At 36.1% G+C, this 25,617-nt stretch overlaps 4 protein-coding genes across 6 annotated transcripts; 1 reads left to right on the top strand and 3 right to left on the bottom strand.

The window, feature by feature from the left end:
* Positions 204–2,031, bottom strand: LOC107622069 (uncharacterized protein At4g19900-like). Its single transcript, XM_016323994.2, has one exon. The coding sequence runs from the start codon at positions 1,692–1,694 to the stop codon at positions 384–386; it is 1,311 nt and encodes a 436-aa protein (XP_016179480.1). The 5' UTR covers positions 1,695–2,031; the 3' UTR covers positions 204–383.
* On the bottom strand, positions 2,049–7,652 carry LOC107619980. The gene is made up of 13 exons (XM_021113815.1): positions 7,140–7,652; positions 6,550–6,649; positions 6,017–6,356; positions 5,699–5,811; positions 5,260–5,388; positions 4,989–5,082; positions 4,721–4,831; positions 4,080–4,594; positions 3,698–3,963; positions 3,172–3,322; positions 2,928–3,025; positions 2,762–2,843; positions 2,049–2,627 (listed from the first exon to the last, which is right to left on the bottom strand). Exons 1-13 carry the CDS (start codon positions 7,574–7,576, stop codon positions 2,544–2,546), a joined length of 2,520 nt encoding a protein of 839 aa, XP_020969474.1. The 5' UTR covers positions 7,577–7,652; the 3' UTR covers positions 2,049–2,543.
* Positions 16,574–19,276, top strand: LOC107623251 (clathrin light chain 1). Its single transcript, XM_016325439.2, has 3 exons — positions 16,574–17,083; positions 18,392–18,545; positions 18,639–19,276. Exons 1-3 carry the CDS (start codon positions 16,707–16,709, stop codon positions 19,062–19,064), a joined length of 957 nt encoding a protein of 318 aa, XP_016180925.1. The 5' UTR covers positions 16,574–16,706; the 3' UTR covers positions 19,065–19,276.
* Positions 21,470–24,947, bottom strand: LOC107624462 (putative serine/threonine-protein kinase). 3 transcript variants are annotated; one of them, XM_016326954.2, is made up of 7 exons: positions 24,820–24,946; positions 24,338–24,436; positions 24,042–24,154; positions 23,757–23,967; positions 23,403–23,640; positions 23,161–23,311; positions 21,470–22,147 (listed from the first exon to the last, which is right to left on the bottom strand). In XM_016326954.2, the coding sequence occupies exons 2-7, from the start codon at positions 24,423–24,425 to the stop codon at positions 21,833–21,835; spliced, it is 1,116 nt and encodes a 371-aa protein (XP_016182440.1). In that variant the 5' UTR covers positions 24,426–24,436; positions 24,820–24,946; the 3' UTR covers positions 21,470–21,832. The 3 variants fall into 3 exon arrangements, with proteins under 3 accessions (XP_016182440.1, XP_020969338.1, XP_020969339.1); XM_021113679.1 differs by having other exon boundaries at positions 24,877–24,937; XM_021113680.1 differs by having other exon boundaries at positions 21,886–22,204; positions 23,144–23,311; positions 24,820–24,947.

The following is a 25,617-nucleotide window of genomic DNA, read 5'->3' as shown; positions in this document are numbered from 1 at the left end:
ATTTAGAATTGTGTGAATAGTGAAAATTTTCACAAAATTTGTAGAGAACATATTTTTTTTTGGTAACCATTTTTCTATTATATAAAAAAAAAATTGAAGATAAGACACTGAGCATAGAGAAAGTGGGACCAAAGGTTCATGACACATGATATAAGGATAAAGGTTAGTGTCTTATTTAGATAGGAAGCTGAGAAATCATTACATAAGTTATAATGGTCCCAACCAAGAAAGACAAACCTATATATTCTTTTCTGGAATGTCAATCAATCTGTACCTTTTCCTATGGCAAATATCCAATACTAGTCTAACCTTTGATGCTGGAATAAAACTGCTTAAACTTAAAATTTATCATCATTCTAACTTTCTAAAATTAATTACAAACTTTAAATGTTGCAGAAGATGCAACAACTTGAGATGATACTATCAACAATGCTTCCCTTTACAACCTTAAGCTTCTTACTATGCCTATTCCATAGGTGCACAGCAAAACTCTCTTTGCTAATTTGCTCCTTCTTCTTCTCCAACCATGTTCCATGAATCTCATCTCTTGGCCTCAAAAACAAACTGCTAATCCCTCTCCAATCCACAGGATAAAATGCAGATGGTGGCAGAACAGTGAAATTCTCAAACCCTTCTTGCTGGTTCCTTCTCACCCTAGAAACCACCCTTGAAATCAAGTAAGGACCATTATGACCCCATTTATTCCCATCAAAAGTGAGTGCAAATTCTTGAATGAACTTGAAAAGCAAAGGGTGCTTCTTGTCAAATACCAACACTGCATTGTTCAAACGACTCCATTCACCAGTTCTTGGATCAAGATTCTGAGCTCCAATTGTGTTCCTTAATTTGGAGAAGCTCTTCAAGACCACTACATCAGCATCAATGTATGCACCTCCAAACTTGTACAACAATGCAAGCCTAAGCAAATTGGAGAGGTTTTGTCCCAAGGAAACTTCACCGGGGTTCACATTCCCTTCCTTTAACTTTTGAAACCATGATTCAGCATGAGTTCCCTTGAATATGTATTTGAAATCAGGTGCAATGGCAGTGACCCTGAATCCATTTTCCACAAAAGGATTCAGAATCTGAGTTCCTGTGTCAGAATCCATTGACTTTGAAACTATGACCAAACAAGCTTCACGGTGAGTCTTGAACAAGCTCTCCACAGAAAGCAATTCTCTTACACCAAATGCCTTCAATGGTGAAATCCAAGTCATGAAGAACCTGAACTTGCAAGAACCAGAAGAAGAGGAATTGCCGTAAAAGAAGGCCTTGATTCTGCACCGAAACAATGGGAATTGAGGCTCTTCTAGAAGTAGGCTTCTGAGGCCGCGCTTGTGGTGCCTTTTCACTCTTGTAGACCTTCTATGCTGCTTTTCAGTGATGGGAAAAGGAGGAAAGTTTGCGTTTTGAGGGAGAAGCGCCAAATGGGTCTTGTTAATGGGTGGTAAAGTTTCTTCTTTTACCGCAAGGGACACAGAAGAAGAAGCAGGAGGCCATTTGGTGTGGTGTGTTGGAGGGGAAAGAAGAGAGAGAGGGACATGAATCCAGAACACTGTGAAACCATTGTAGGTCAAGAGAAAGAGGAGGAGGAGAGCATATAGTGAAGTGGGGAGAGAGAAGAGCAGAGAAAGTAAATATCTTTTAAAGTGCAATGCAGAAGAAGAAGAGAAATGGTAGTTCTTCTCTTCCATTGGCTTTCAAACATGAACAGGAACAGAGGAAATCAGGAAAGGAGGGAACTGTTTCTTGGTTCAAAAAGTTTTGTTTTGGGTTGGTTACCGAGGCAGTTGCTGCTGCTACATGCTTATATTAGAGACAGTGTGGGTGGTTGTAGTGGAGTTACAGTTACGTGCTTTCTCTCTCTCTTTTTTCTTTTTTTTTTTTCCAATGATTTATTTTGGGGGTTGAAAATGACAATGTGTGAGGCTAGTGTAATCTGTTTCTTCTATATGGACCATAGTCTTATTTTTGGGTAGAAAGGGGTTGTCAAATAGAAAGCTCTTTGTAATTTTTGCTCATTTCAAGTTCACCACAAGTCCTTTCTTTTTTGCAAATTGAAATCTTCTCTTAAATCAAATTGAGTGCAAGTATATAGTAGGAGGGAAAAAAAAGGTTCATATGAATTGGAGACTACTCTCTTGTTCATTACGTGTAGATTACTTTGCTTCATTGGTTTTGACAAATCAGAGTACATGGATAAGAAACTATAGATAAAATCTAGAATATCCAAATCTGTACTTCTTTGTGAAGTGATTTCCTGGTTGGTGCTTCATTTAATTTTTATTTTCATTTTTGCTAATAATCGTGCTTATTACATATGCTTTGTTTAGACACTTGTGTGTGTGTGTGTGTGAGAGAGAGAGAGAGAGAGAGAGATGGCTAATCAAGAATATTTGAAAAAATACCATTGTTGATACACAAACTATACAAGGCAACTTGACTTTTATATACAAGCATCTAGTGTAACTAGTTGGACTGAAATGAAGTGATTTGCAGCAAAACCAGCTGAGGCTGTACATAGTTTTCCATTTTCTGAGCTTTCAACGAACTTTACATGATTCAATGACCTCACTAACAGCTTTATGGGTCGCTGGAGAAATCATCTTTAAGGCCAAATGAAATTCCTGGAAACAAATATGATTAAAGACTTAATAGTAGTAAAAAGATGACTCCAAACATCACTTTCAATAATCCCAATATTTCTTGCTAGCTTCACAGTTTCAAGCCAAGGTAGTTACATCTATTAACAGCTACTTACCACAAATCTTTCCAACACAGGCACAAGAATGGACAAATTATGATCTGGAAGATTGTTGGCAACTGCTTCGTGAATGTCATTGCTGTAATTGAGAAAGGGAAAAGAAAAAATCCCTAAGATACACATTAACAAAAAAATAGAACCAAAAGAAGAAAAGTAAATTAACCTGTCAGTGGATAGAAAGGCTAGAAGCAGTGCTGAATAAGCCTCCACAATCGTTTTCCTAGCTTCTTTTTCCCCTTGCAGAATAGCTGCCTCCTCATTCTGCATGATGGAGAACAAGATGACTGAAGATCAGAATCAAACTTCATACCCTTCTCCCCAACCATTATAGTCTAGATCACACAACTTATATCTAAATGGTTCAAGTCTCTGATAGTAAGTAAACAAAAGAAGATCATAATACATACCAGTAGCAGATATTTATCTTCATTGCTATCCTCACTTCCACCTTGGTTAGCCAAGAAAATAGAGCATAATAATGGAATAACATCCTTCCGAATCTCATGGTCTAAGACATCTGAGCATGGTAGCAGAACACTGGCTGCTGCAAGTCGTGATCTGCAAAAACATCAGTAGCAGAGATACTGCAATAGTGAGACAATACATCTTGTTATCACAATACAAAAGCTCATTTTGTTGTTTACATTCTCCGTAGCATATTGTAATTTTGATTTTGTCCTAGAAGGAGGTAACTACAGTTGGTTTTTTCTATAAAAAGGTGATCAAATAGAAAGTACTAACATCTATAGATAGATACATGGATTTCACAAAGAATGGGATCCCAAACTTTATGCTACACTGTAATTATGGGAATATTAGTGACGATATAATTCAAGCTGTGTTTGGTTATTCCAAATTAGAAATTTTTTTCCTTTGCTTAGCAAATCTCTTGATTGAATACCAGTATTGCCAGTAAGTAATTATTTAAATTACCTATTATGGCCATCCTTCTCTACCAAGTTTACAAGCAGGCCAAGAATAGCAACAATAAAATCTATCTCATGATCAGTGAGATGCCTATCATGTCGATGGTCTTTCACACTGTTTGGCTTATTTTCCTTTATGTGAAAAGTGGGCAATGAAGATGAACTGAAAGAAGGAAAATGCTGAGCAATTAACAGAGGCATAATCTCCAATCCTCCATATTCAGCAATTTGATGACAGCCAATAGGGTTGTCATTAGTCAAATTAATCAGCACCTACAATCATACAACTATACAATATTAATTTATAGAGATCCCAACTTACCAAAACTAAGGAAAGAATGATATAGAGAAGACACAAAACAATAGATCAGAGAAAATCATAAAGATACCTTAATAGCAGTAAGAAGGCAATCAGTGAGAAGACTGGAACCTTCTTCATCATCAACGTAAGAACTGGAACAATTGACATCCCCATTGCTCACACTAGTCTGTGATAAACATCCTTCTTCAAATTCTCTGCTTGTTACCTCATATTTTTTAGCATGCGACTTTCTTTGCTTGATTGATGGTAAGTCCCACTTAGGAGGTGCAATGTCATCCTCATCAAATGCAAATGGATCTTGATTATCATCTGAAATTTCAAGTTGAATCATACATGTTTTACAATCCGCACCACTAGATGATGCACCACCAGATGGTGCAAATTTGGAAGGATTGTCTCTCATATTCGGTGAATAACTGTATGTCATTGAAGTGCTGGGAGTTTCAGAAACTGATAGAGAACTTTTTAACTGGGTGCATCTCACAAGTTGGCTCTTCTGTGAAAGATCAATCCTCTTTATGGAAGATTCTCTCTCCATATGATAGCACCTTCCAGTGGAATTATGGTTTAAAGTGAGACTCCCTGCAGTGTCATGTATAAGAGCATTCAGTAATTCTTGATGAGCTTATCACAACACTACTAACCATTCACAAATTCGAAGGAATTTTCTTTACAATACGACTATAGCTTCTACAGGGGGGACTCCACCTTTAAGGTCTGTGAGAAGATCCAGTTCAGAATCATGACATGTGGTAGAAAGAGAAATGGGATTCTTGTTATCATTGAAAATGGTAGAAGCATTCTGACTTATGCACACATCTTGAAGTTGGAAGATTGTGGAAGGACATGGGTGGGAAGAATAACTAATCAGTTGTAAGAAATGGAAAGAAATAAAAGTAAAATAGCATGACAACAAAAGAGAAATAAAAAGACAAAGCAGCAAAAGGAAGAAGTTACCCCTTTGTGCGATCATTACCTGAGAGAAATTTTATGATAGTTAAAATCAGCTCCACAAAAGAAAACGGAGTTGCTTGAGGAATGAGATTCCGTTTTAGTCCAAGAAAATGAGCCTGTTAAGATAAAGTACATACGATGAATGATAAATTAGAATGCAGCAGAACATGAGTATACTATACAAAGGGGAAGTCAAGGAAGCAAAACTCAAGATGAAAATCATAAACTATGTCTATTTTAGTTTTTGTCGCTTTCTGAAAGAGAGGGAGGTTGGGCTAGAATGAGTAGTAAACCTGGTTGTCTTCACTAAGGAATGTCGCATTTTCCATGATCTTCAAGCATTTAAGAAGCAAAGTAAGGCTTTTTAGCTGTTTGTCATTTCTAACATCTTTGGTAGATAGATAACTATCCTCCACCCAGCACTGAAACGGCAAACCAATGGTTCTCCCCAATTAAATTAATCTACAACCAGATAGGGCTTCAAAACTTGAAATCAACTAGAACAAAAGACAAACAGCTACTTAAATTGATTTCCTGAACATAAGGGAATTGCCCATATACGGAGTACGAACAGACACAATATTTGATCTTAGAGTAAGAAAGATCAGATAGCAAATAATAATATTCACTCTGTTTTATAATGTCTGTAAAACCTTTGCAGTTTTCTCAAGTTATTTCTTATAAAAAAAATATACTCAAATTATAAATTGAACTGAAAATACAATCTCACACCTTCAAATCTGACTGGCACTTCAAGGTAATTTCAAAGACAGCATCAAGTCCTCCAAGCTCCCTTAGTTTTTCCTTAAAATTTCGACCAGTCTTACATACAGCACCAGAAGTTTCTGAAAACAGATTCTCCATCATTAAGAAACAATATCAACAATAAGAACGATAAAACAAACAACTCAAAGAATCATTAAAACTAAACAGATTTGGTTATTCATTGTTAATTTCGTCCATTAAAAACATACAACATATAAGAGAAGAATATCTTCAGCCAATAATATTTTTAGAGTAAAATCTGGAAGGTGATATACACTACAATACCATAAAGAGAAATGGAAGATAAACAAGCCTTCTCGATGATCAACAATGCTAACCATTCCGGGCATAACTCTGGCCTCTCTATGCTGTTGTCAATTTGACAGGTTGGCTTCAGTTCTTTACAACTTACTAGAATTTGTTGAACTATAGAAAAAATTGCAACAGAACTGCAGTCCCATCTTTCTCTTGTATTTTCTAATGAACCGACATTCTTATGCGACACTAGAATTTTCGGACCAAATTTTAGTGCCTTATCTGCGCCATCCGTGGAGACAAGTGGTCTCAACAACTTGATCGGAAATAGAACACAATCAGGTGATTCAAGGAGGTTATCTTCTACGCCCTGAAATCAAAAGAATATCCAGTAACATCAGGCAACTGAAACCAATAGGATTGACAAATTACAGCGTCCAAACAAAAGCAGAATGGAAAGTATGCCATTGAAAGGTCACCCTTGCAAAGAAAAGGTCAAAAATAAAGTTCTAGGATGTTGAGACGTTGAAGATGAATTTCATCGGAAAGAATACAAGACTTACATCAATGGCAAGAATGTAGAACAGAGTTGCAGCTGCAACATTGCTTGGAAGATCATTAAGACTTAGGCACAAAATAGCATCAATGATTGTCTTTGCGATCCTATAAAGTAGAAAAATCAGGGATTATCACCTAACTACCCGTGAATACAATCCATATTTCAGTTCAAAATTCCACTACTATGCCAGTTTGTCTCACAGCCCTCAGCGACGTAGACAATTCAGCTATTCACAATGATATCCAAGGACAAACAAAATTTAAAATTTGTGTAAAATCACGAATCTCTTATCTATCTAATTCTGAATACTTAAATGGAAACATGTACATTACTCATACTGCGCCAAAACCGCAGGAAACTCTATCGGAAGAAAAACACTAACCAATTCTAATGATACTGAGCACAAAACATCAAGCAAACACTACTTACTTCTTAAATCATTATTGCACCCACCAAAAGTTTAAAATTTGAAAATTAACTTGAATAAGCCCCAAAGCCAAAATTGCAAAAAGAAATTTTGTTTTTTAAGAAAAAGTTTCAATCTTTTTCATATTAGTACATGGATATCGAATAAATCTTTACAAAGTGATGTACCCTTGAGCGTGGAGGAGGCGGCGCTGTTGCGCGGTGGCGCAAATGGACAACAAAGAGAGCAAGCTTGTCCTTCTGATCTGAACCGGTTGGGACCTGCGGAGTCCATCAATGGCGAAATTTACCTCGTCGATGCGCTCCATTACCTCGCTGAATTCCTGCGCCTCAATTAGCGTCGAGGTTTTAGCCGGAATCATTGCAAGGGTGAGGTTTTTTAATGCATTCTTCTTCTTCGTCGTCTTCAAATTCATCTTCTTTGTAATCAAGCCTTCATTGTGCGTCCTTGTTCTCTTGGACTTTCTCTTGCGGAAATGACCGTCAGTGGAATTGGAGTCTTGGGAAGAGAATGGCAAAGAGGAGGAGCATAGGGCGACGCCGTCGCCGGAGAATTTCGCAGGAAATCTCATGCAGATTCGGCGACCGTGCGTGCGTAGCACCATGGTTTCGGTTCTTGAACTGAAAGAAGAGAGTGAAAAACAGAGGGAGAAAGGAGTGAGAATGAGAAGTGGGAACAGCGTTTTCTGTTAACGGCGCCAAATTTGAATTTGTCTCGTTGGGCCTTGCCAATCATTTCTTTTAGGCCAAGTTGCGAATCTGTTATTTTTCTTTTCGTTTTTGGACCAGTCAAGATGATTAACTCAAGGCCCAAAAGTATCATAGTAGAAGCCCAACCCAGTCAACAAAGTCAAGCCATTCACTAAAACTACAAAAGTCTGACAAAAAAAAAAAACAAATTACAAAAGAATATAAAAAACAAAAAACAAAAAAGAGCAAGTGCTTAGTGCTAATTCATTAGCGAGTAATACTCTAAATAGGTCTCAAGAAATTTACAATCGGACAGATTTATCCCCAAAAAAATTTAATTAAGATTTTGACTCTAACGTTTTTAGTTATACACCAAATACGTCTCCATGGCAGTTTGACTCAGTCAAGACAAACGGTAATGTTCTACGTGGAGGTTAACGGGCTGACGTGTCAGGTTAACTGCAACGTGTCACCTCCAGGACAATTTGGTCCCCATCCAAGTTGGACAAAACGACGTCGTATTGGATCATGAGGCGAACGACGTCGTTTCGTGGAGGACAGATTCGTCCCCGCCATAGAAGACAGATTTGTGAAACGGCGCCGTTTTAAATGGAGACCTATCTACCTGATGATTGTGCTTTTATAGGGACCTATTAGTCACCCCTTTTTGCATAAGAAATTGGTTTTGAGTGAAAAAGAAAAGGGTAAACTAAGGAAAATTTTTGAACTTTTCAATCACAACAATGCTTAGTCAAACATTGAGGTTTTTCAAGGAGTTAAATATAGGGCATTAACCCAATTGATTGAAAAAAAGAATCTTTTGTAAATATTGGGAATTGGGTACATGCTCATGTATTGATTAAATGTATAGACCTTATGCATTGGTACTCTTGTATATAGTTTGAAAGGAAAAAAAATGAGAAAAACAAAAGAAAAAGAAAAGAAAAATAATATGGAAAAGAAAAAAAAAATATAGAAAAAAAAAGAAGAAAAAAATAATAAAAATGGGACAAAATGCCCCAAGGCAAGGTCCAATAAAATCAATGCATAAGTGTTGTGAAATAAAAAAAAATGCATGAGTATGTGGAAAAGTGAAGAATGGGTAGCTAGATTAGAACTTAATTGTATAGGATGTCATAGGTTAGGTGGGAAGTTTAAGCTTATCAAAGATTCAAATTTCAAGCTCACTTGACCAAATATGCATCCTATCTTGACCCTAGCCCCATTACAACCAATGAAAAGACCTCAGGATACTTGTATGCATGCATGAAATAAACGTTGATTGTTAGAAGAAAATCAAATTTTGGAAAACATGATTAGAAGAGAATTGAGTGAATTAACCCTTAAACACTTGAGTGAATAGAGCGGATACACATCCGGTGAGGGTTCAAAAGTTCAATCACATGTATTCACCTATATTACCTATGTTCTTGCAAGTTTGAACTCTAGGAAGCATACAAGTGGAGAGAAGCATAAAAAGTCAAAGAAGCAAAGACAGCCATGCACGCGCACGCGCACAAGGCGCTCGTGCGCACATCGACCAATCGACCAGGGACGCGCACGCGTACCATGCGCGCACGCGCCGATGATGGCACATGACCTCATTAATGCAGCACGTGCCTGGCGATTTGAGAGGGTTTCTGAACCCATTTTTGGCGCCAAGTTGCTAAGGGAAAGGGATAAAAGGATGAAGGATTAAGGGGAAGACATCAATCATAACTATAACATCACTTCCAACTACTAATTACTTGAGTTTAGGGTTTTAGAGAGAGAAGCTCTCACTACTCTCTAGAATTAGGATTAGGATTAGGTTTAGTTCTTAGGTCTAGATTTAGATTCATGTTCTTCTACTTCTACATCTCAATTCCCTGTAATGACATTGATTCTTCTTCCATTCTTTTATTGCAATTTCCTTCATGTTGTTCTTATACTTTGTTGTAGATCTAGTATTGTTCATCCCATTTTCTTTCAATTCAATAAGAGGTAATTCATAATAAATGTGTCTTCTTTGCTTTCCTATTGTTGATCTCTTACCTTTGTAGTTGTAGATTCCTTTAATTCTTGCAATTAATAATGTTTACTTCTATTGCACTTTATGTGTTTGTTGAAATGTCTCTTTTAAGTTTTAGTGTAGATTTTGTTCCTCTTGGCCTAGGTAGAGTAATTAGTGACTCTTGAGTTATCTAATTCCTTTGATTGATTGATAATTAGAAGTTGCTAATTGATTTGAATGCCTCTAAAACTAGCCATTCCTTAGGAGTTGATTAGGACTTGAGGAATCAAATTGATTCATCCACTTGACTTTCCTTTAATTAGTAAGGGTTAACTAAGTGGTAGCAATGAACAATTCTCATCACAATTGAGAAGGATAACTAGGATAGGACTTCTAGTTCTCACACCTTACCAAGAGCCTTTTATAGTTGTTAGTTTATTTTCATTGCCATTTACTTTTCATGCTTCTTATCCAAAACCCCAAAATAACTCATAACCAATAACAAGACACTTTATTGTAATTCCTAGGGAGAACGATCCGATCGAGGTCCAATACTTCGGTTTATAAATTTTAGGGGTTTGTACTAGTGACAAACAACTTTTTGTATGAAAGGATTATTGCTTGGTTTAGAAACTATACTTTACAACGAGAATTCATTTGTGAAATTCTATACCGTCAAAAATCCAATCATCAGCGCCATTTCGCAACTCTGCCTTCCATGGTGGGGACGAATCTGTCCTCCACGAAACGACGTTGTCCGCCTCATGATCCAGTATGACGTCGTTTTATCCAGTTTGGATAGGGACCAAATTGTTCTGGAGGTGACACGTCACAATTAACCTGACACGTCAGTTCGTTAACCTCCACGTAGGACGTCACCATTAGTCCTGACCGGGTCAAACTAGTATGGGGACGTATTTGGTGTATAACTAAAAACGTCAGGGTCAAAATCTTAGTTAAATTTTGTTGAGGACAAATCTATTCGACCGTGAATTTTTTTGGGAACAATTTGGGATATTACTCCTCATTAGCCAATAGCCATTAGCTTATTATTTAGAAAAAGTATAGGGAGACAATGAGAATACTAAACAATGTGAACAATGAATATGTGGGATGTTTAATTCAATAAGTATGCAGATGATTATGTTGATTATTCTTAATTGGATAGTTATTCCTTTTGATTCGATTTACTCATGCACAATTAACCATGGCTGAATGTTCAATTCATTAGGTATGCAGATGCTGACCATAATGTTAGGATTTAGAAGGTAATTTGGAAGTTGAGTATTTTTTTTTTACTTTATTGAATTAATTTTAGAATCTATTATTCACATTGTTTTACCGTCTACCTAACAAAATGATTTATTTATTATTTATTAACTGAATAAACCACACAAATCCTCCCTAATAATCTTGTGTGTAATCTTTACCATTACTACCCTATTATATTATCGGGCCTGCTACACATACAAGTATACAAGCATCCAAGTTGGCCCAGCCCAAATCGAAGACACGCGCATAAGGAAGCATAACATGGCGCGTCAAAATCACGCGCTCAACACAAACGGTTCGTATGGCAGACTCTTCCACTTCCTCCACTTCTTCCACTTCTCAAAACGCTTCGAAAACAAGGAAACGCTCCCATTTTCGAGCAAAAATCAAAGTTCAAAATATACAAATCGTTGTTCGAAACCTCCATCAAAACAACATCAAACTCTCCGTGAAGAATCTGAAGAGAAAACGAAGCAACAACACTCAACGTAAGTTCATTAAGATTACTGTATATTTTAGTTTTCTTCTACGTCGTTCTTCTAGGGTTTACTGTGCTATTATTCTTGCTTCTTTGTTACACTGTTCTAAGTTCTACGTCATTCTTCTAAGTTCTACGTCGTTCTACATTCTTGTTCTAAGTTCTCTTGCTACTGTTGTTGATTTTTGGGGGTTTATTCCGTAGATTGGGGGTTGTATACTGCTTGAACTTGTAATGTGGCTTGATATTGATGCATGTTTGACTGATATCTGACTGATATATATGAATGTATCTGAATAATATCAATGGGTGTATCTCACTGTTATCAATGGGTGTATCTGATTCTTACATATAGGTGTATCTTACTGTTACTAATGGGTGTATATTTGTGTGTATTTTTTGTTTCAGACAAAATGGCAGTAAGAAACCAAACAAAGGATCTTAAGTGTGCCACATATCTCCTGAGTGATAAGTTCAGAAACATGACTGAGGAGAAGAAGGCAATTGTCAGGGATCTCGGATTTGGTGGGTTGATGCACGTCCCACCTCTAAGAGTGGATCACCAACTCTTAAGGGAACTGGCAAACAACTTCAAACTTGGGGAGAACAGACTGAAGACAGGATATGGTTCTTTCCAAATAACACCAAAGACAATAGGTGATGCGCTTGGCATCAATGCAACAGGTAATATTATAATAAGATTAATGTTTTTACACCAAAGTCAATTACAATGCTTATTAATGTAAAATTGATTTCGGCATATATTTCTAGATTGTATCTGCCATCTGCCTCATCCTCAACAACAAAAATGAAAAGAGATTTCAAGAACAAATATACTGTCTCCCCCCCCCCGATATTGTGGTAAGTGTTACTTCTACGAACTTTGGGTGTATTTTCTGTATTGATTTGGGTGTATTTTTCACGTTCGATTGGGTGTAAGTTTAGTATTTCATTTCTTGTTTCCCATTCTTGCAGTGCATGGCACTTTCGGATCACCCAAACGGGGAATTCGTATCACCGAAAACGAAAAAGGAATTTAGGGTGGAAGCCTACCCGAGTTTTATTCCCTTCATAGATAGAAAAAAATTGACTTCGCACCCATATGTAAGTTTTCGTTTGCTAAATTTGTTAGTACGCTTATTTACTTATTTGCAAAATAAAATAACACACTGTTCATGTGTGGCAATCCTTCAAATTTTTGCCCCTGTCTGCTACGCGGGGCATTGGTGGTTATGGCTGATAAATACAAGAAAGCGAAAATGTCAAATACTTGACCCGCTACACAAAAAAGCTCCCACCGATGAGAGAAAGGCCATTAATAAATTCACTGTAAGTTGCCTCTGTCTTCTTTACTTTAATAGATAGGTTTATTTCGTTAGTTGTGATGGGTGTATATTGTCCATTCAGTTGGGTGTATCTTGTCCATTCATTCGGGTGTATCACTTATTTGTTTTCGTATTTAAGGGATACGTATTTTCAAGATTGATAACATATGCCGGCGGGGAACCTCTTCAGAAAGGGGAGAGGGAGAAGGAAATTAAATCACCATATGTTAAAATATCTGGCCAAAAAACAAGGTATAAATTTGTAACTCTGAACATTAAACTTTTGTAAATGAGATTTGTAATTTATTTTCTTCGTTTTCAGCTATGACTGCGCTGTGTACATTATGAAGTGGATGGAGATAATTGAGCCGGAAAACATCAAAAAGGGGAAGTATCAATGGGATAATTGGCCACAGGTAACTGTCTTTAGAACCATATAACTCTGTATTACTTTACTGAATTAATATTGCTATTTAAACAGAATATACTTTTTAATTGTAGGAGGAGGTGGACCACTATAGAGTGGAGTACGCATCTCGGATACTATTCAGTGAGATGAATACACAGAGAGATCGGGCAATTAGAGAGAGTAGTGCTATAAGGCTGTCGAAGCCATCCTCTATATTATTAAGTCCGTTTTGTCAGATTAATTCTGCTGATATAGAAACTGCGTAATCCAACTGCTGGGTAGTTTGTAAATTAACAAATGATGTAAATATTTGCCATTTATCAACAACTTCTATTCTATGTATATTTTTTCCCATAGTTAAACTATCTGTGCTGGTAAACTGTCTGTGATGTATTCAAAAGCTGTATTACAGGTGGTAAAATATGAAGGAAAAAATCAAGGCATATATAAACACAAATTATAAACTGTTACACCCAACGCAAGTCTAATAATACACCCAAGGTTGTATAAAATATACACCCAAACTGTCTGCGTTGTATTCAAAATGTATGAATTACATGTACTAAAATATGAAGAAAAACATCAAATCAAATATAAGCTTAAAACTTTCGTCTTCTTCTTCTTTGTGGCATTTGCGATCTGTTTGTCCAACTTTGAACCTAACCTATTTTTTGGACGTCCTCTTGTTCGAATCCTTGGCGGGCTTTGAAGCTCGTTAACGGATTCCAAGTTGGCGTCTTCGTGGGATAAAGAAGATGTCCCCTTCCTTTTGGCTTTTAATGCTTCCATCTTGGCCATGACGTTATCGTACGCACGGTGCAGAATTGCAGTCAGCTCCTCCGATTCGGAGGCAAATTCGCATATATTTTGCGAACGAAAAACCAATTGGTCGAACCTCTTGCTTCTTGGCTCCATTAGTGGCTCATCGTGGCTGCTCTTGATGTGTGTGTGTCGCCTCTTTACCTTCTTACTCCATCGTTCCAGTATGTATCTCGTTGAACTGAATAAGCGAGCTGTTCCGGGTGATATACTTGTTAAAAAATGAATGCATGCTCTCGCTCCTTTGTGTGCTTCTCATCCCTGCCCAGAAATGGTGATCCAGATAGATAGGAACCCATATGTGACGGTCTTCGTACAGATCTGCATAATACACCCAAAGACAGTCTATAAATACACCCGAGAAAACATGCAATTTACACCTCTGATGTAGATTTTAAAAAGACATTACCTGAAAGCCACTTGTTGTCCACAAGACCAAAATTCAGCAGAAAATCGTTCCAATTCCTATCGAATGAGTCTTTGCTTTGAGAGTTCCAAACAACTTGGCTCATTTCTTGTTCAATATCGGCATGTCCCTTGTACCCGTTTAATTTGCTTGGAATCTTCTTCATGATGTGCCAAATGCACCAGCGGTGAACTGTTGTTGGCATACAGGCCTCTAAAGCCCTTTTCATGGATGCGCACTGATCGGTGAGAAACCCTTTCGGAGCGTTTCCTCCCATGCAACGAAGCCAGCTTTGAAATAACCATTTGAATGATTCAATTTCTTCGTTCTTCATCAAAGAGCATCCGAGAAGTGTTGATTGACCGTGGTGATTCACCCCGACAAAAGAACCACAGACCAAATTATACCTGAAACAAATTACCATGGTCCAGAATGCAAAATCATTAGCTACACCCTAACAAATGCTTCGCATACACCCAATGAAACAGCCAATATACACCTCTGCTGCGAATTCGTAAAAATACATTAATTTGGCATCATAAACAGGGACAGTTTGTTACCTGTTTGTATTGTAGGTGGTGTCGAATGAAATGACGTCTCCGAAATGCTCAAAGGCGGCTCTGCTTCTTGCATCGGCCCAAAAAGCCAGCTTAATCGATTGATCCTCTTCGAGTTGGAGCTCAAAAAAGAAATTCCTCACGTCCTTTTCGATAAAATTTAACTCGCGGTGACCCCCGGCAGCCGCAACAAATGATTGGTAGGTTTTGCTTGGTCTGATACCGGCCTCCTCGTTATTCTCTATCGTACGATGAATGGACATGCTTAGTTCCCTGTGCTGTTTGAGCATCTCTGCTTTGCTTGGACAGCAGGGGTGTGAATGATCCAGCACAACCTTTGAAATGATCCAAGCACCGACATCCTTCAATGTGTGTATATAAATTCTTGCAGGACAGTTTAGACCGGCTGTCGGATTGGTCTTCTCGGTCGGAGATATTTTAGATTTCCATTTTCCCTCTCTGCTACATGTAATCAGTTAGTTCTTAATCTCGTTTCCCTTCCTATTTGTGCACCGAACTCTTGTAGAGAAACCTGCAGCCTTGGCGTAGTTCATGTAAAATTTTCCAGCATCTTCAAGGGTGGTAAAGGTCATTCCGACCTTTGGAACAAACTCGTCATCAACAACTGAGAGAGGCTGCAAAATACACCGTGTCAGAACTGTAAATACACCCATAGATATGATTCAAATACACCCAATCATGTCTAATACGATACACCCGAACCGCAACAACTCAACTACAGAATGACTTTTAAAGCCATAAACTGTAAATACACAGCCTGCAGATATACACCATCTCAAAAACTAAAAACACACCTAATCATGTCTGTTATAATACACCTAAACAACAACAAGTCAATTAAAATAACAAAAAACCAGTAAAGTGTAGATACACACTTCTAGCTAAAATACACCCAAACAAGAATTGATCTACACCCGAGCGTCTGCTACAAATTCCAGGTAATTAATCACAACTAATACATTGAATCGACAGATTCAGGTAAACGTGTTACTTTCACAGTCAATGTTCAGCAATTTTTCAACTACACAATGCTATACAAATTATTGAAAGAAAATTCATACTAATCCTATGTAAATCAAACCTCAGGGACTTCGTTAGATTCTGACTCATAATCCACTTCGCCTGCATTCAGCTGACAATCTGAGGTTGAATGATCCATTATCTTCAAAACGAGATCAAACTTTGATTTTGGAAAACAACAAATCAAAAATAGAAAACGAAGCTCGAGTTGCAGAGAGAGACAAAGGTAACCTAAACGAAGAAGATGCTAGTGAGAAAAGAAGAAGAAAAGAACAATGGAGAAGAAGGAGGGAAAACGCGGGAGAAGAAGAACAACGAAATCTCAAAATAACGAAAACAAAAAGGGAAAGAAATATTTTAAATCTGGTAGTTAGATATACGCGCGATGTTATATAGCGCGTGTAATCAACGTACCTGAAGCAGCGCATATTTTGATTTTATTGTTTAATGAACTTGTAAAGCATACAAGCCACAGAGCTTTTCCGTTATATTATATAGTATAATAGTATATTTGGTAGGTTGGACAAGATAAAAGTATAGATTCATTAACACAAAATAATACAAAAAATGCTAATTATGAAAAATGAAGGATCAACATATATTCAGCGATAAGTATTAAGGAGTCAAAATAAGTTTATAGACTCTGCTCAACTCAGCTCTAATTTTATTCCGTTCAACGAAAGCAGAGAGAAGAACGAACGCACTCGCTGTGTTCACTTCACAGAAGAGAGAGAAACTCGCAACCATGTCTTCCTTCGACTCCTTCGCCGATGACTTAAACGTCAACTCTTCTTCCGCCGACCACTTTGCCGCCGCTCACAACGCTGCCGAGGAGGACGACACCTACTCTGGCTACGGCGGTTACTCCAGCTTCACCGGAGGATTCTCCCCCGATGGCGATGTCACCGTAGATCATGACCCCGCCGCTGCCGCCTCGCCGGAGATCTACGGGTTCAGCGATCCCAATCCTGCTTACTCTCACTCCCCTTTCGAATCGGAGACTGTCGAGAACGGGAACGGTTATGGCGGTGCCGAAAGCGTCTTCGTCTCCGACGGTCCGGTGCTTCCGCCGCCAACTGAGATGGAGCCGGAGGAAGGTTACGCGCTTCGGGAGTGGCGCCGGTGAGCGGTTTTGAACTTTCCCAATTTACTTATGAATTTGGTAGATCTCATTTGAATTTGCTTTAGATCTGTGGTGATTTTACTTTATTTTAGAGAAGCTTTTAACATGTTTATTCGCGAAGTTTGTTGCCGGTACGTGTAAGCAGTAAGGACTTAGGATCACGAATCAGGATTCGGGGAGCTTGATCTTGATGTAGAAAGAAACGAATTGGTGAGTTTAGTTCTTTAGTTGAGTTCAATTGAAGTAGTTAATTGTGCTGTTGTGAGATATGTTGATGTGATTTTCGGTAGATATATAGGGAGTTGATTAGCGTAGCACCAGTTCAACAGTGGTTAGGTTTTGGATCAAGGGGATTAGAAGGGGGAATTAAATTTTTTACTTAGTCGGATGGATCTCTAGACTTTGGTCCATAATAATCGTGTTGTGTAGGAGCTATTTCTAGGGTAAATTCTATGGTGAGGTAGCAAGTTAGTGGTGATTTGAACTTTGTGATCTATCTTGCGTAGCTGCTTTACCGGGTCAAAAGTTTATGCAAGAATGATCCCTTTGTGGCTTTGCCCATTGGACTATTGGAGTGAGTTGATGACATTCAAGGTGATGATATCAAATTCTTAATCTCTCTATTAGATAAGGGAAGCACTTTTCAAAAGACCTAGGTGACCGTAAATCTTGACCAGGACTGCAATTAGAGCAGATCATCCTACGTACATCTCTGGGATTTTGAGAGTGCTATAGAAAATATGAAATGAATGCAGTTTGATATTTAATCTTGTCTATCCATGAAAAAGAGTAAAAATAAAAAATCGTGTGTGCTTCTTAAATAGGCCTTGATGGCAAATAACATAAAAGCAATTGGTCTATGCATGACAAAAGAAAACTACAATTTGTGTTATGCTGCTGCATATTTTGGTTTTTCTTGTAGTAACAAGTGGCAATACAGCAATAGGCTTCTAAATTTGATATGAAATATTTATGTAAATTAGATGGTACATGACCAAGCAGGCACTGGTATTATTATGTTAGTTCAGATTATGTGTTTGCTGTTTGCTGTTTAAGATATCCAAAAATGCTTGTAGGTGCTATTTGTGAGGATGATTTGAATAGAAAGGTTAATTTGACATTTTCTTTTGTCAAAATATCTATTGCCATTGATATATAAATCCCCTGTCAACAGAGGCAAATCCATTCTCATACTTGTTGGAAGGACAATCATTTTGGTTAATTTCTGATCTTGGGTGATTAAAAATCTAAGATCTATGTTGTTAACCCAAAAATAAATCAATTAATGTTTGGCTTCCCTTATACAGTCAAAATGCTATTCAGTTAGAGGAGAAGGAGAAAAGGGAAAAAGAAATCAGATTGAAGATTATTGAGGAAGCAGAGGAGTATAAGGTGGCTTTTTATGAGAAAAGGAAGCTTAATGTTGAGACTAACAAGGTTCAAAATAGGGAAAGGGAGAAGGTAAGTTTCACTTTCATCATGCTATCATTTGTCACGTGATATGTTTTTCTCTGCCCTTCTAATGGTAGAAAATGAAATCTACTTGTGGAGCAGTTATTCGTGGCTAATCAAGAGAAGTTTCACAAAGAGGCAGACAAAGCTTATTGGAAAGCAATTGCAGAGCTCATTCCTCGGGAGGTTCCCAACATTGAAAAGAAAAGAGGCAAGAAGGATCAGGACAAGAAGCCATCAATTACAGTTGTCCAAGGCCCTAAGCCTGGTAAACCCACCGATCTCGCTAGGATGCGACAGATACTATTAAAGCTGAAGCACACACCACCACCTCACATGATTCCTCCACCTCCTGCTCCTGCCAAAGATACTAAAGATGCCAAAGAGGGTAAGGATGGAAAAAAAGCCACATCGAAAGCACCTGAACCTGCTGCTGATGGATCACAACCAAAGGATGCCTCTTCTAACGGCTCTGCAGATGTACCCGAGAAAGAAGCTGCTGCCCCTGAGGAGCAGCCTGCTGCATAATTGTGCGTATCATTCTTCAGTTCCATCATCTAAGATCACCTTTCTCCCCACAGTCTTTAATGAATCTTTTTGCCCAGCTATTAGTTTCTAATGCTTATTACCCGCATTTTATGACCAATATCAAGGTTTTGTATGAATTAAATCAATTATTGACAATTATGCCATGCAGATTTAGTGGGTTTACATAACAGAGTATTTGTTTTTAACTTAAATGATCTTTTGACTTGTGGACTCAAATAGCCTGGGTAAATAACTTAAATAAGTTTTTTTTTGAAAAAGAGCTTAAAGCATAAGAATTTTTATTAATTTCAGCTTATAAATAAGTTATTTTGTATTTGGATTTTTAGTTATAAAAGTACTTATTTTAAAGTTGTAGTGTTTGGATAAATAACTCAAAAAATAATTTTTTTTTACAGAAGAGAATGAATATTAAAATAACAATGATAACAAATACTTTCCAATATTGAATGTTGATTTTACATAACTTAATCACTAATATTGTGTATGATATGGTAGGTGAAAATAAAAAATAAATATAAAATGTGTGTTAATGTATATTTTGTTGCTGTGTTTTATTTTTATTTTTACTCATATTAGAATTTCCTTCTCCTTTATTGAGGTCAAGAACTTGCTATAATTAACTATGAAAATAATAGAAAGTTATAAAATCACATGTGAAAAAAAAAAGTAGAGTGATAAAATGATAAAAAAAATATTTAGAAGGAATATATGCAGTAGGTTGTTCAGATGCAATATTGTCTGAAAATGAAAATGGTGGTGGAGGATCAATCATTACGTGAAAATGGTGAGGTTTGGAACATTGCGTGAGAATGATGGTGGAAGGCCAATGCTTCTATTCGGGAAGATAAAAGTTTTTTCTAAAATGGTGCCAAACACCGTATATTCTGACTTTTCATAATCCAAAAGTCAAAAAAAATAGTTTCTGCTACTTCCAAACGGACTCTAAATATGTAAACTGAAAAGTCGGATGTTTTATCTTTATACCACAGTATAGGCTTAGGCGCATTCTGTATTGCTTGGGGGAGAGGCCCATTGATTTCCATCTGTTTTGGCCGTTAAACTAGAATGAGACCGGCGGTAAATTAATGATAGTATATAATAAATATTAAAAATGGTTATATTTTGTAGAATTAAATTAAATATGTGTAAATTAAAGTTAAATTTAAAAGATATTTTGTTTAAAATAATTTATAGTACAAAAAATTTGAATGTTGGAGTTGTACAAAGTGACATTTTTATTTGGTGGTTTGATTTTTGTATTTGTTTTTGTCGATGAATTTAGTCTCCTTATGTGGCGCATCCTTTTTCTGTCGTAGATTCTTGTGAAGACATGTTTTTTATGAATTGTTGAGTTGTATGCACTTTCTATTGTGTTGTTTGTTCCATTTTTGCATGTATGTTCTTCTTCTGAAGATGTGTATTGAATTTGTATGGTTTTCTTTCTCCTTAATCTCTTGATGTGCATGCAGTTTTTCAATGTCATCTACAATAAAAAGAACAAAAATGTGTAGAATTTTTTTATTAAATAAGTTATTTTTAATAAGAATAATTGAAATAGTATAGAGTTAAATTACCTGTTAATATTTTTCTTTGACCTACTCTGTCAGACAATGTCTCAAGTATTGCAAATTTAAAATAGTGTTGGGAAATGTTCAATTTAAAAATACAATAAATATGTTTGTTTTATACCTTTTCATCTAATATAATCATTTCTAAGCAAAGAAACTCTTTTTCATTTGTGGGTGTTAATATTTCTCATAGACGAACCACGCGAACTTTGATAAACCAATTGTTTGTTTACTTGGTGATATTGTCCAAAGAATGATGCTCCATTGAGTAAGTTTGAGATGTTGTGTAGTGCGAAAATAAATTTCTTGTGCTAAATTTGATGTTATTTGAAGAAATAGTGATAGGAGACTTATATAAGTAGTTCAAATAGTATAAAATTTGAATATTTATAACGTAAATATGATTAATAGATTATTATGACTTTTGTATTATAGATATTTATTACATTTAATGAGTTATTTATAAAAATTAGTTATTGGTGTTTTTGTAGCTTACAAATTTGGTTAGATATTATTAATTTCTAATTATTGTCATTGGTAATTTTGCAGCCTAATTTGTGTATATTTTTATTACTTGTATATTTTTTGTATATTTTATTTTTTTGCTGATTTGGAAATAATAGTTGATTTGGCAAAACTTGAGTAGTTGATTCTAAAATTTTGCCAAGTAAGCGATATTGCTGACATGACATTAGTAGGAGAAAAAAGATGTCTTAAAAGTAATATGGATAAATTTATGCATCTACTTTTATATATTAAAAATAGATAGATAGATAGAATAGATGATTGGAGAATGAGGTATTTTGCCGGGGCTTTGAAATAAATGAGCTAGAATTGTTGAATATGTTCAAGCAAATGGACAAGTTGACCAAACATTTTGCACCAGAAGCCTTTTATGTTGAACAAATCTCTTTAAACTATTACACAAAGTCACAAACCACCTTCTTGTGACTTGTATTTCTAGCATAACCATCTCTCCGGTTTCCTATGAACATAAGCAGCAAAACTAGTATATTGTAAATTTACTATACAGTGATCCACTACCGGTTCCGGCATCAATATACCTAGCCCCTAGTTGGCTAGTTGCTTTAGTGCCACGTTATATATTCCAGGAAAAATGAATCAGTAAAAAAAAAATCCTAAGCCTGTGAACCACTATTTATATTTATTTAGGCATGATCATCGAGGGGCCACCTGAGTAAAACTATGAGTAGAGCTAACATTAGGAATTATAGAGTCAGAAGTTGACTTGATCCGAGAGGATTCATCATTTGAATCCATGAAGAATCCTGGTTGTTGTAATTGACTCTCATTCAGCTGGATTTCCTTTGATAGCATGTCAACCACTTGTGTCATCAATGGCCTCCTACTTGCTGCTGACTGTGTGCAAAACAATGCAACCTTCATGTACTTCATCACCTCTTCCTCTGGAAACTCTTCCATCTCTGGATCCACAAGATCCAAATGTTTACCCTCTTCATGAAGTTGCCATGCCTGTTGCACCACATAGAAACTTGTTTAAACTTGAGACATGAAAAAAAGTAGCGTTTGTTTTGAGTTACTGAGTCAGAGACTGAGAGACTGAGACTCAGTATCATGTTTGTTGGTTCAAAGACTGGTACAAAAAATTTCTGTCTGTCTCTAAAATTTCAGTATTTCAGTACCTCCAAAAAGTAGGGACACAGGGGACTAAAATTTTTAGAAATGAAGACTGAAACTTTAATAATATTTTATACCTAAAATATCCTCATTTCAATTAATTAATTCCAATTTTATCTTTTGTACAAATTAAATTAGAGTTTCATTCTTGTTTCAATTTCTGTCTCTCATTTTGCACCAAACAGAATATTGAGATTTATTTCAATCTCTGTCTCTTAGTCTCTGTCTCTCAGGCCCGTTTGGGAAACTTTAGAAGTGGCTTTTTTTAACTTTTGACTTATGAAAAGTAGTAGTATTAATGTCGGGTGCAATTTTCAAAACCAAATTGCAACTTTCTAAAAAGCTATTTTGGAGCTTATAGAGAAGTTAAAAAAAATGACTTCTCTCATAATACTTCTATTTTCATTACATTTCATTTTGCACCAAACAGAATATTGAGATTTATTTCAATCTCTGTCTCTTAGTCTCTGTCTCTCAGGCCCGTTTGGGAAACTTTAGAAGTGGCTTTTTTTAACTTTTGACTTATGAAAAGTAGTAGTATTAATGTCGGGTGCAATTTTCAAAACCAAATTGCAACTTTCTAAAAAGCTATTTTGGAGCTTATAGAGAAGTTAAAAAAAATGACTTCTCTCATAATACTTCTATTTTTCATTACATTTCTTTAAAATAAGCACTTTTAGAGTTAAAAATTCAAACACAAAATAACTTATTTATAAGTTACTTTTAACAGAGTCATTTATTGTTTAAGTTATTTTATCAAAAGGAGCTTAATTAAGTTAGTTACCCAAACTGGGTCTCAGTCTCAGTCTCAGTCTTTTCGTTTCTGTCTCTCTTACATAGTTACATACCCATTCCAATAGGAGTTTGTTGGAGTCTCCCCAGTTACTCCTCGAGCTGCGTCTGCCGCTAATGATTTCAAGCACAAGAACACCAAAACTGTATATATCAGCTTTCATGGTTAACTGTCCACCTAATGCATATTCTGGTGCTAAGTAACCCCTATGCAAATAGAAACCAAACAAGGGTAGAGTATTAATCAGTTTCATATTCCAAGTTTATAAAACTTAAGAGATGTGATTAAGTAACATACGTTGTTCCAGCAATTTTTGTACTGATGTGAGTAATGTCGTCTGGGAATAACTTTGCCAATCCAAAATCACCAATTTTCGGATTATAATCTTTGTCGAGTAGTACATTACTAGCTTTGATGTCTCTATGTACAATATGTGGCACAATTTCCTCATGAAGAAATGCAAGACCCTTAGCAGTACCTATGCAAATAGCAGATCTTTTTCTCCAATCTAGTTTAATTCTCTTAGTCCTTGTGCCTGCAAAGAGATAGTAGAGAAAATGATTCAAAAGCTTACATGTTTCATCCTCTCTCAAATGAGTATATGTATTTGATTTCTGACTTTATAATTCAGATTTGTCAAATTTAAATTACCAAGTAATGCACTATCAAGGTTGCCATTTTCCACATACTCATAGACTAATGTGCGGCTAGGTCCTTGAATGCAGAATCCAACCAATTCAACAAGGTTTGGATGTCTAACATTTGATAATGTCTTAATTTCAGTCAAGAATTCATGAACTCCTTGCTTTGATCCAACTGAAAGGGTCTTCACTGCTACCTGTCTTCCATCTTTTAAGGTTCCCTAAGATAATCACAAATCATATTAATTCCACAATTACAAGATTTACAAGTTTAGAAGCATAGTAACCTGAATACCTGGAAAACAGTTCCAAAGCCTCCTCTTCCTATCTTACTGTTTGAATGATAATTATCAGTTGCCAATCTCAGTTCCTTATCAGAGAATTGCCTAACATTGGCTAAGGGATAGCCTTAACAACAAAAGAGAAAAAGAGAACAATCAAACACTCATCTACTTGGAGATGATGAAAATCTAAGGCTTGCCTTGGAAAATCATTAACCAATAATCAAGAAGTACACAGAAAATAGTTATCTGATCACGAATATCGTTCAAGGCCGGAAAGTATGAAGAGAAATAAGCAACAATCCCTCACCATCAATTTCATTGGGACTATGAGAAGTTATAGTTTTCTTCTTCTTTGTAGTTGAGGCTCCAAAGCAGCCACAACTCTTAATGGTCATGGTGTTGCAATCTGCATAATATTAGATACTAATATAAATCAAATTCAACTAGTAGCTATGCACTTCCAAGTGGGAAAAGAATTGCTATTTTCTTGTTCAATTTGGAGACAAAAACCTTATTTTAAAAATGTAACATGAAAAACAACTTGCATATTATAGGACAAAGGAAAAAGAAAAAAAACAGATGAGGATTAAACCCAGTTGTCACTTAAACAACTGATTTCGGCATCACAATTTTCAAGCCAAAAAGACTAAAACTTCAAGAATGAAAAAGACACAAAAGATCTCTTTAATAAAACAATGCTAAGTGTCAATTATCATAAGACAAGAGAAAGCAATAATAAGAAAACAAAAAAGGGTGTGTTCAGAGTTGAGAGACAGAGAAAGAGGATACATGGTTGATGTTAAACACAATTCAGATGGAGGCAGAGATGCAAAAACTGTTAGTTACTGAATGCAAAAGCTGAAGAAGAAAAAAAAAAAGCAGCCTTAAAGAGAAACGTGAAGAAATGAGAGAATGTGAAAGTGGTTGGTTAATATAATCCAAGTTAGTTGAGTTGGACTTTGAAAAATATAATAATAATTAAATATAAAAAAGAAATTTCAGCCGTGTTTGAAGTTGACTTTATAATGAATGGAGAAGGTAGATGGTGGATGTAGACATTGAGCATTAATTATTTGTTTGATGGTTAAAAAAGAAAATACAATTGACATAGTGAGTAGTAATTTCATATTCCACAAAGACACAAGTTTAATTTTTTTTATCACCAATGTGGATTTATTTTAGTGAAAAATCTAAAGTATCTCTACGAATATTTTGTTAGAGGTTATGATTATAATTGAGATTAATTAAACTAAACCAGAGAGATATTGATGACATTCAAGCATGATGCAGGCCCTGTTGTCAGTTCCCACTTGACTGGGCCCCAACGTTGCATAAACCAAATCTTTCTATTTGTATTTTCTTCCCGTTCCTAACTCTTTGGACCAGTGCTAATGCCGTCTCATAATAAATTATGTTACGTGTACACTAAAATCAGCCATTAAAAATTTGTCATCAGTATAAAATACATGCTAAAATATAAATATACATTAAAAAAAATTAAACTACACATATATTTATATATAAATATATTAATGACTGATTTTAGTAGATAATTTTGATGTACAAATAATATTTTTGTTTCACAAT

This window comes from Arachis ipaensis, chromosome B10 (genome assembly GCF_000816755.2).
Source record: "Arachis ipaensis cultivar K30076 chromosome B10, Araip1.1, whole genome shotgun sequence".
Taxonomy (NCBI): Eukaryota; Viridiplantae; Streptophyta; class Magnoliopsida; order Fabales; family Fabaceae; genus Arachis; species Arachis ipaensis.
The sequence above is the reverse complement of the archived record's forward strand: the minus strand, read 5'-3'. Positions and strand labels throughout refer to the sequence as shown.

Bases quoted from the DNA above. Each gene is read 5' to 3' on its own strand.
- LOC107622069 (XM_016323994.2), bottom strand. From the start codon at position 1,694: ATGGAAGAGAAGAACTACCATTTCTCTTCTTCTTCTGCATTGCACTTT.
- LOC107619980 (XM_021113815.1), bottom strand. From the start codon at position 7,576: ATGGTGCTACGCACGCACGGTCGCCGAATCTGCATGAGATTTCCTGCG. The intron at 5,812-6,016 runs GTATTGTAGTGT...ATCTGTTTTCAG, and splicing joins ATCTTCCATTTCTCTTTATG to AAACTTCTGGTGCTGTATGT. The intron at 3,964-4,079 runs GTATCTTTATGA...GTATGATTGTAG, and splicing joins GCCTTCTTACTGCTATTAAG to GTGCTGATTAATTTGACTAA.
- LOC107623251 (XM_016325439.2), top strand. From the start codon at position 16,707: ATGTCTTCCTTCGACTCCTTCGCCGATGACTTAAACGTCAACTCTTCT. The intron at 17,084-18,391 runs GTGAGCGGTTTT...TCCCTTATACAG, and splicing joins GCGCTTCGGGAGTGGCGCCG to TCAAAATGCTATTCAGTTAG. The intron at 18,546-18,638 runs GTAAGTTTCACT...CTTGTGGAGCAG, and splicing joins AAAATAGGGAAAGGGAGAAG to TTATTCGTGGCTAATCAAGA.
- LOC107624462 (XM_016326954.2), bottom strand. From the start codon at position 24,425: ATGACCATTAAGAGTTGTGGCTGCTTTGGAGCCTCAACTACAAAGAAG. The intron at 23,641-23,756 runs GTAATTTAAATT...ATCTCTTTGCAG, and splicing joins CCTTGATAGTGCATTACTTG to GCACAAGGACTAAGAGAATT. The intron at 22,148-23,160 runs GTATGTAACTAT...GTGGTGCAACAG, and splicing joins ACAAACTCCTATTGGAATGG to GCATGGCAACTTCATGAAGA.